Raw genomic sequence first — 9,692 nt, 5'->3', positions numbered from 1 at the left:
TGTGTGTGTGTGTGTGTGTGTGTGTGTGTGTGTGTGTGTGTGTGTGTGTGTGTGTGTGTGTGTGTGTGTGTGTGTGTGTGTGTGTGTGTGTGTAGGTTATGAAGCGTGGTGTGTTGCAGGGGGCCGGATCTGGGGGTTTTGAGGGGTCAGGGGTCCAGGGGGGGTTTGGGGTTTGAGGTTTGAGGTTTGAGATTTGAGATTTGAGATCGAGATTATGTTTGGGATTGGGAAGGTGCATTTTCTATGTGTAGTGGGTGGATGGATGGATGGATGGATAAGTGATTATTATTCTTATTATTATTATTCAGAGAGGAGAGCATGGATGGTTGAATGATGGTATGTTGGTGTGGTGTTGGAAGCGTGCTGCTGCTGCTGCTGCTATAAATAGAACAGAACGTCAGAGCCTCAGAGCTCGAGGTATAGTGATAATACAACACAACAAACCCCACGAACAACAACCTAGTAAGATAGCGAATACGTGCCCATGTATACAGCACAAACACACACACACACACTCACCCCACCGCACCATGCTGAAGCAACAACTCAACAATCTCCCCCGCATCACCGCCCAAGCCCTCACCACCACCACCATCCCGCCGCCTCGCAACCTCAAGCGCACTAACAAACACCTCACCCGGCCCATTCATCGCACTAATATACCCCGTAACAGCATACGCATCCGCCCGCTCATTCGGATCCGCACCACGCGCCAGCAACAAACGCACAAGCGCGACATCGCCCACCTCGGCATACCGCGCCCCACACGCATTCTGCAGCGCGCCAGAGCCATCGATGCGGGCGCCGCGGTCAAGGAGAAGCTGCACGATATCGTGACGACGACGCTGTGTGGCGGCCTGGAGGGCGGTGTCGGCGTACTTTTGTCCACGCGCGGAAGCATCGGCGCCGGCGTCGAGGAGCAGGCGGACGAGGGCGATGTTGCCGCGGTAGGCGGCGAGGTTGAGCGGGGCGAACCAGCGGGCGGCGGAGGAGGTGTTTGGGTCTGCGCCGGCGTCGAGGAGGAGTTGTGCGATGGGGGTGTGGTCGTGCCAGCAGGCGGCCTGGAGGGCGGTGCTGAAGTGCGGGGTCCAGGACCAGCCGTTGTGGATGAGGCGGGCGCCGGATGGGGTGGTGATGTTGACGAGGGCGCCGTGGGCGAGGAGGTGGCTGACGCAGGCGGTGTGGCCGGCGATGGATGCGCGGAGGAGGGCGGTGCCTTTGGTGTGGTTTTGGCCGTTGATGTTTGCGCCGGCGGCGATGAGGATTTTGAGGATCGGGAGGTGGCCGGCTCGGGCGGCGATGCCGAGGGCGCGGACGCCGGTCTTGGTGATGTCGATGCCGTGGTGGAGGAGGAGGTTGACGATGGCTGCGTCGCCGGATTTGGCGGCTGATGCTAGACTGTTGACTGCGGCGAGGGAGTCGACTTCCAGCCTGGACACGAGCTCCGTCAATATCTCCATGTTGCCGTGCCTCTGATGCACGTCGAGAGCTGCACGGAATGTCTTGCCGGCCGCAAAGGAATCGTCATCGTCATGTTCGTTGTCATCGGCCCCACGACTCAGCAGGTACATTGCAACTGCATTGTGCCTGTTCCGCACTGCCGACTGCAGTGCTGTTGCGGAGTCGCGTCTGTGTCGCATATTGACTTTGGCGCCCCCGTCAAGCAATACCTTGATAACCTCCAGATGACCGGCTTGCGCTGCTGCGCGTAACGCGAAGCCATTCGCGCCGCCCGTGGCGTTCGGATCTGCTCCGTGCGAGAGCAACAGCTGCGCCATGGCTGGATTGCCAATACACGCTGCGAACTGCAAAACGGTGCCCTGCCTGCCGCGTCTAGTCTCTGGGTTCGTGCCATGCTCAAGTAGGAGCCTAGCAATGTCCATTTGGCCATGTTCGACGGCATGCAGCAGCGCGAAGTTGTGGGTGAGATAGCCCTGCGCGTGTCAGAAATATCGACGGAGCATAGTAGGAGGCCAAGAGGTTACCTTGCTGATGCCACGCATCCATTTGCTTGCCGGGTCCTTTCGCTGCTTCAAAAGCGTTTCGACTGCGAATGTACAGCCGCGGTACGTCGCTTTGAGGAGCGGGTCTTGGGGGTGAAAGGTCTTGATTTCCTGTTCATAGAACGGCATGGCGATAGCATAGGTGCGAGGCGAAATTTCTGCGAGAGCTAGCAAGGCAACAAAGTCCTTGATCTGAGACGGTCAACTCTTGATACTTGATACCAGGCATGGCGACTATCACTCGACTGACCTCTGCCGTGATGGCGATCAGCAGCTCGTTGGGAAGCTGGAGCAACATGGTTGCATCGGTGTGTTGAAGTTTGAGAGCAGTCCACTACGGGAATAGTAGGTCTGACTACATTTCATCTGATGCTGAGTTGAAGGAGGAGTTAGAGTCAGAGTCAGAGTCAGAGGAGAATGTGAGGCTGTGGTTCCGGTCTCAAAACTACTGAGCGCGTCTGTCTCAGGCCGTACATAAAGGCACAGCTCTCTATCGTCAACTTCAACCCCCTTTCGGTCGTTCTGGCAAGACATTTCAATGACCGAAGCCACAGCCTACACGAGTAGTAATTACCTGACTCATAAGAGCGTTGCGAGCTATCTACCAATATGATATGGCCTAAGCAGAGCCAGGCTCCCTCGCACAACATCCCAAGGCCGAAGTGATGATCTCGCTCTCGGCATTTGGCAAACAATCTTTTTCCGTCGCAAAGCACACCGACACCGACACACAGAGATGCCACCCAGTGACGTGATAGTCGTACATATAGTTATAAAAACTTCTGAGAAACCTCATAATCCTACACACACATCCCGACCCACCCACAGACACACAAATAACAAAGCAAACCACCAAAAGCCCCAATCCTCATCCCCAACCATGTCCAACACCACCACCACCACCACCACCCTCCCCATCCTCATCATCGGCGCCGGCCTAGCAGGCCTCACCCTCGCCCAAGCCCTCCGCAAGCAAAACATCCCCTTCCGCATCTTCGAGCGCGACGCCTCCCCCACCGCCCGGCCCCAAGGCTGGGCCATCGCCCTCCACAGCATGCTCGACGAACTCACCACCGCAATGCCCCCAGACGTCCCCTCCCTCGACACCACAAACCACCTCCTCCCCCTCCCCCAACACACCGCCCAAATGGCCCTCTACAGCCCATCCGGCACAAAACACATTGTCGAAAGCACGCCCTCGCACAAAATCATCCGCGCAAACCGCGCTAAACTCACACAGCTGCTCCGCACTCACATCCCCGTCGAATACGCAAAACACCTCGTCTCCATCTCCGAAGCACCCGGTGCTGCATCCGTAACAGCACACTTCGCCGACGGCACACACGCCACGGGCCGTGTTATTGTCGGCGCAGACGGCGTCGGGAGTAAAGTCCGCGCCCACATCCTGCCCGACACACACCCGTCCCTCGTCCCGGTAACGCTCATCACAGGCGAACTCCGCGTCCGCGGCACCGAGCTCGCGCACCAACTCTCCCTCGCGCGCTCCGCGTACGTTGCATTTGGGCCGTCCAACACACACCTGTTCGTCGGGCTCGACCGTATCTCCGACGACGGGGCGGAAGGCGCGTATTACTGGGACATGATCATCGATGCGCCGGGGAAAAGCGCGCCTGACGCAGAACAGTCGGCGGCGGAGCAGCTGTGTGTTGCGAAGGAGATGGCGGCGGCGTTTGAGCCGGAGTTGACGCGGTTGATTCATCTTACGGGCGAGGAGGGGATCCATCGGCCGCGGCTTGTGTTGCGCGATGCGGTGATTCCGGGGATGCCGAGGACGCGGGTGACGCTGATGGGGGATGCGGCGCATCCTATGACGCCTTGTACGTTTGCCGGACTACCACTACCTCCTTCTTGTGCCCCTGTGTTTTGAGGATTGCTGATGCTGACAATGTCCATTAGTTCGCGGCGAGGGCGGCTGTCAGGCGATTCGAGATGCGCTGAACCTTGCGCGTGTGCTTATCCAGTCTGATGATGCAGACCTGCTCGCCAACTTGGATGCCTACCAGGTTGAGATGTTGCAGAGAGGAGGGGAGGCCGTGCGGCGATCTCGGGGCGCTGGGTCGGGTGAGCAGGATGCGGGCGAGAGGATGGCTTGGGGGACGAAGTTGAGGAGAGTGGTGGACTGAGAGTCGACTGAAGGCGGTTTGGGGTATTTTGGTAATCTGGTACATCAATAAAACTATTTAACAACAACACACACTCTCTCTCCCAGGGGGTATCGTTCCGCGTCGTCCTGTGTTGTAGATCATTTAGAGTAAGAATATAAATAGAAAAATGAAAGCACGCAAGTCATAGCGCGGTGTCCTTCCCCTTGCTTTTGGTGGGACCGTCATTTGACAATGCTTCCTCTTCCCCTTCCCCGCCCTCTTCCTCGACCAGCATCTCGACCGTACTGCCAGCCTCCACAGGACTAAAAACTTCGACTTCTTCAATCTCTTCTTCCTCGTCTTCTTCTAGTTCTTCTTCCTCGGCCATCTCTCGCATGCTTTGCAGACTGGCTCTGCCTGGAGGCATACTCCCAAGCGGCTCTTCCTCATCCTCCTCTTCTAGAATGACCTCGCCAGACCGTCGGCCCTGTATGCTACCACTGCGGCTGTTCTGGCTACCGCTACCATCCCGCGTGTGATGTGATCGATGGTGATGATGCGGCAGCGAGCTCGGACTATTATGTGTGTTGACACTCAGCATGGGCCCCTTGAACGGGCTCCGTTTCCGTTTCGCGAAAATGAGACCTGGAGAGGGAGGCGGTAGTCCACCAAAAGCTGACTGTGCTTCACTTGATCCACGGACCAGGCGGATGTTGGAAGGGAAGGTAGACGATGCTGTCGGGATAGCTGGAAGAACTTTAACAGATGTATGTGGGGATCCTCGAGATTGCTTGCCGGAGGCCGAAACTGATGGTGATGCTATGGATGCTGATGACGTTGAAGAAGCTTTTGAATGGCTATATTGATGGTGGTGGAGGCTCCGAATAGACGACACGGAGCTGGAGGTTGATTTACGCCCTCGTAGACCAGAGGCACGGCGAAACGAGCCTCGGGGCGTTATCGGAGAAGGGGAAAGTGACTGTCGCGCACGGACCGACGTAGAAGAAGTAGCTGTAGTGATTCTTGGCCGTGAAGGGTAGGATGTTCGCTTATACAGGTCGGGTCGGTTGGGAATGTTTGCAACGCGAGGAGTACTCGATTGGGCCACGGACCTTCTGCGAGCCGCAAGGTCAGACCCGTTCTTCGATTGCTCCGATGATGCCAAAGCATTCAAAGTTTTGTTCTTCGACCCTGGAGAACGACTCTTGGCCTTGTCAAACCAATTTCGGAGAGCTGCGAATCGATCAAAGAAGGGCCCTTGATATTTCCGCCTCCTTTTCGGAACGTAACCATTGGAGGAGAGAAGATCTGGATTTGTCTGCACCACGTTCAACATTGAGCTACGGGACCTCCGGTTCTCCTTTGGTGGCGGTAACGGTCTTGATCGTGACGATGCCCTGGAATGGACTACATCCTTTTCTACAGGAGGGGGAGGTGGTGGAACACTCTCTGTCTCAGGAGTAAGTGTGTTCTTTTCAGGCAGCTTGGGTAAGTCTGGCACCGTTGCAGATGCGTCTGAAGTCGTTAGCAATACATAACCTAGTCATAGACATATACACATACAATTGGCACTTCTCCGCTTCGCACTCCGGCCTCTACTTCTGGGCGCACCATCCCTCGGGCTCATAGGCTCGCCTTCATCTGCTTCTTTTATCGTTGGCGCAAGTCTATCAAGCGCACTGCTGGCCGCACTAAGGCGCCGTAAGCTCTTCGCCTCCGCCTCTCGTTCCCTACGCTTTCTCTCTTTTCTCTTCGCTTTCCTTTCCTCCTTCTCTATCAGCAATGCCCACCAGCCAGCCATAGGGTCACAGCGCTGCGCGAGCACATTCTCGATGACCGTGTCGATATCTACACCAGCACTTCGCATGCGCTGCAAGGTTTCCTTTTCAATGTCTGTGGTAAAGGGTGCCGGTTGTTGCAGCTTCAATATTGCCTGCTGTTGAGGGGCATGCTCAGCCAGCCAAGGGTTTTGGAGAATGTCGGCTAGAGAGGGTCGAAGGATAGGTCTCTTGGACAGTAGCTGAGATATGAGATCCTTCGCTGCTGGTGGGAAGGTGTCAGGATAGCTTGGCTCATCCTTGAGAATCTTCACCTTGGTGGCACTCTCGTCGTCTTCATCGAATGGTAGTTCACCGGCCAGCAACGCGTACAGAATGATGCCCAAACTCCAGACATCCACCTTCTCTCCCGCATACTTCTCGCCTTTTAGCATCTCCGGGGCGCTATAACAAACCGTACCGCACCAAGTCTGAAGATAGCTCGCCTTGCCCTCATATTCGCGAGTAAACCCGAAGTCGACTAGCTTAACATTTTCGTGCTTGTCCAGTAGAATGTTTTCCAGTTTCAAGTCTCGATGTACACAGGACTTGTTGTGTACATACGACACTGCGCCTACGAGCTGTGTGAAGATTTTCTGAACCTTTACCGGTTCCATGGCCCCAGACTTGAGGAGGTAATTATACAGTTCATCGCCTGAAGAAAACCAATCTTGTCAGGGCCAGTTCAAATCACATCGTGTGTGTATTTGGGGGAGAATCTCCTACCTGGACAGTATTCCAGCACTAGCCACACCAGATTCTCAGTGACTATAACCTCGTACAATCGCGCAATGTGTGGATGTAGGAATTGGCGATGATGGTGTATTTCCCGAGCAAGGTTGGTATCATCTTTCTTTGCGGACTTGAGCACGACCTGAAAACGTAATCTTAGTATAGAGCATTTTTGCCTCTTTATGATCTCGCACCTTCGAGCCATTGGTCAACTTATGGTGTGCCAGGTACACCTTGCCAAACGAGCCCTTCCCTATGAGTCGCCCCAAGCTATAGTTTCCTACATGGCGAAGGTCGCTTGAAGAAAATTCACTGCAAAACGAAGCTTAGTATCAGACCAAACAATCATCGGAGCGCATCCTAAATTCATCATGTCTCGGCAAAGACCAGGTTCAGATGGGGATAATCTTACTCCAGCAGCTCTTTATACGAGTTCGTAAGCTGCGCATCAGGTCAGCCTTCTTCTTCGACGCTCAAGTCCGACTTGCGCCCACCTTTGTCCTCTGGGACTGTATCTCCGTCTGATTTCTCGCAGCTGACTGCATGGATCAACGCGCGAGGCTTACTCTTCCGTCCCCGCCCTCGATGTTCGTGTACGGACTGTAGTTGTTGCGATTGTCCAGCGCGTCATGTATGAATATATCTCGTAGGTAATCTGAAGGTGAGAATCGCGTCCAAGCACGCAATACCTATTCGTATAGCGAGAAACCGTCGGGAAACGATCTACAAGGTGTATTGGCGGCTGTATAGGGTGGACGTGTCGGTGAAGGGCGCAAGGAATGAGAGGTCGAGGCGCGGAGGAAGAACGAAAGAACAGTACGCGATAATTGGCCTGATCGTGGGTTGAATGTGAATTCTTGGGAGCTCCTGAAACAAAGTCAAGGGAAGCTACAGCCATCCATGACCACGACTGCGAACAGGGATAAGAGATGACTGAGACAAGGCTAAGGTAGCCTCCAGGATTGTACAACTCTTGGCATTGTCACATTCCCGCATTTCAGCATTCTAGAGAAGGGCTTTTCCGTTTTCCTCATTCCATGAATGCGGAGAATTAAGAATAATGTACATTTGATTTGTGGACAGAATGGTTCCTCCCAAAAAATGAGCATATCTCGCACGTTGAGTGCTGCATTCATCCGGGCCTAAAACGCCGCCCCTATGCAGCCGAGAACGCCCAACTTTCGCCTGTGATATTGTTACAGACCGCACGCTCCCATCGTATCGACTTATGCGTGTGTGAAGTTGATACCACATCGGCAGCCAGTTTTGTAAAATGCTTCAACGCTTGCCTGCCAAAGCTCTGCCAATATTTCCAAACCCGATGCAGCTGCAGAATATGACACTGCTGACCCATGTTGCAACACCAACAAATTCATAGCTCAGGGCGCCCGCTATCAAATCGCTCTGACCCAAGGCTTGAGACGTACCGTTGGCAAACGTGACGTGGTCTTGAGCGGAAGACGAAGCTGGGACGACGCCCGGATTTGTTAATAGCAAGGTGCAGGTACCCGAGAGGGCGAGTATGGTGGAGATGACGAAGCCCGGTGATGTCCGATCGATGATGTACCACAGGACGGGGTTAACCATAGAGAGTGTCACTGATACCTGCAACGTGGACCGCCAGGGAAGTTTGCGCTGGGAGCATATTAGCAGTCGTGTAAAGATGTACATTTCAGGCAACTTACTATAGCAAACGCTAAGCCGACGAATATACCGACAGCTCGTACAACTTGAGCGAACATCCCTCCATTCCGTAGCCGATCTTCCTCTTCACGTCTAAGGAGCTTTAGTTTATCTGAGGCTGTTAAATTCGACCCTTGGCTTGTGTTCCACATGGTATCGACCAAGGGGAAAAGCATCCCGACAATAACACTTGCAAATCCCCAAGCCAAAAGGTTTTTCAGACTGCCGTGGTCCAACTCCTCTACACGGACAGGCGCAATCTGTAGCTGTCCGTGTTCGTGCACATGTGCAACAATGATCCCATAGGCCAGGCCGATCACGAATAGCGCGGCTGTTCTAGAGAGAATCTCTGCGACCATCACCGGGAAGCTCTTTGGTCTGGTATAGTTACCTCTTCTTGTCCCATCCAGGCTTATTCCTCTTGAAGGAAAGCTAGGAAGGCTCGGAGTTGGAATGCGAAAGCCCTCCCATTTGACTGGAGTCGCAGGAGTCTCTGCGCCTGTCCCCCAGGGCGTTGCAGACTCAGATTGTTCTCCGTCCCCACCATTTCCAGAGTATATGCCGAATAGCGTCGAGCCTGTGAGGTTTAGAAAACTCCTGTTCCGGGACGGCGCACGGCTGTCGCTATCGTTTATGCTAGAGCCACGGCTGCGCCGGAGTCTTTCGTCCAATTGTGCTGCGAAGCTGTCCTGCTGAGATGACGAGCTCGGGTTGCCGAGAGTATCTATGGAGGTCTTGAATGGCCGGCGTGGCTGCGGTCGGAAGAGTTGGGGCTCATCCATCGTGCGGCGACGGACGGTTTGTTCGGAGAAGAAGGAAGCGTAGTAGGTCGTCGTCAGGCACGACAATGAGCTGTCTGTTGAACAGGAGGGGAATTTGGAGACGAGCGAGAGTAAAGGGAGGTCGTAGTAGGTATAGGTAATGAATGCTTCCGCGGGCAGACCGGTTGCTCTGGTTTAGCAAGCAGAAGCCCGGGTTTATGGTTGAAGTTCTCAAGAGCAAGCGCCGGGATGTTACTCGTTTCGTGGAAGCGCGTGTCCCGAGAAGCTCAAGCTGTGTTATGTACTCCAATAAAGCATCGACTACCCCGCCCGCTTAAAGGTCTCTCCAGGGTTATGGATGCGGTTCACAGGCCTTGTGCTTGAACTGTATCTATTTGAGGGTAGAGGCAATCCCAACAAACCCACTTTTTCCTATAGTTGTCTGGCTCTCTATGGTGGCACGTTCTCTAGTTGCAGATGCTGTGAGAAGGCGGGAGGCGGAAGGCATGTGATAATCCAAGGGTCAGGCGGTCTGCTTAGGTACACGCACGCGCTCTAACACCGGTTAACTACCTACAAACTACGTATGTT

General features: G+C 54.4%; 3 protein-coding genes across 3 annotated transcripts; 1 reads left to right on the top strand and 2 right to left on the bottom strand.

Annotated features, from left to right (window-relative positions):
- Positions 1-2,883: 2,883 nt before the first annotated feature.
- Positions 2,884-4,147, top strand: EJ05DRAFT_485337 (FAD/NAD(P)-binding domain-containing protein; the record flags this gene model as incomplete). Its single annotated transcript, XM_033745439.1, has 2 exons — positions 2,884-3,841; positions 3,921-4,147. 2 exons carry the CDS (start codon positions 2,884-2,886, stop codon positions 4,145-4,147), a joined length of 1,185 nt encoding a protein of 394 aa, XP_033601753.1.
- A 163-nt stretch (positions 4,148-4,310) lies between these two features.
- EJ05DRAFT_499713 (Pkinase-domain-containing protein) lies at positions 4,311-7,202 on the bottom strand (the record flags this gene model as incomplete). The annotated part of the gene is made up of 6 exons (XM_033746889.1): positions 4,311-5,623; positions 5,672-6,580; positions 6,652-6,799; positions 6,852-6,969; positions 7,070-7,098; positions 7,152-7,202. 6 exons carry the CDS (start codon positions 7,200-7,202, stop codon positions 4,311-4,313), a joined length of 2,568 nt encoding a protein of 855 aa, XP_033601752.1.
- Positions 7,203-7,632: 430 nt separating this feature from the next.
- On the bottom strand, positions 7,633-9,550 carry EJ05DRAFT_537597 (uncharacterized protein). Its single transcript, XM_033749397.1, has 2 exons — positions 8,343-9,550; positions 7,633-8,292 (listed from the first exon to the last, which is right to left on the bottom strand). The coding sequence occupies exons 1-2, from the start codon at positions 9,120-9,122 to the stop codon at positions 7,936-7,938; spliced, it is 1,137 nt and encodes a 378-aa protein (XP_033601751.1). The 5' UTR covers positions 9,123-9,550; the 3' UTR covers positions 7,633-7,935.
- Between the last annotated feature and the right edge of the window lie 142 nt (positions 9,551-9,692).

Source organism: Pseudovirgaria hyperparasitica (assembly GCF_010093815.1).
Source record: "Pseudovirgaria hyperparasitica strain CBS 121739 unplaced genomic scaffold EJ05scaffold_6, whole genome shotgun sequence".
In the NCBI taxonomy this organism is placed as follows: Eukaryota; Fungi; Ascomycota; class Dothideomycetes; order Acrospermales; family Acrospermaceae; genus Pseudovirgaria; species Pseudovirgaria hyperparasitica.
The sequence above is the reverse complement of the archived record's forward strand: the minus strand, read 5'-3'. Positions and strand labels throughout refer to the sequence as shown.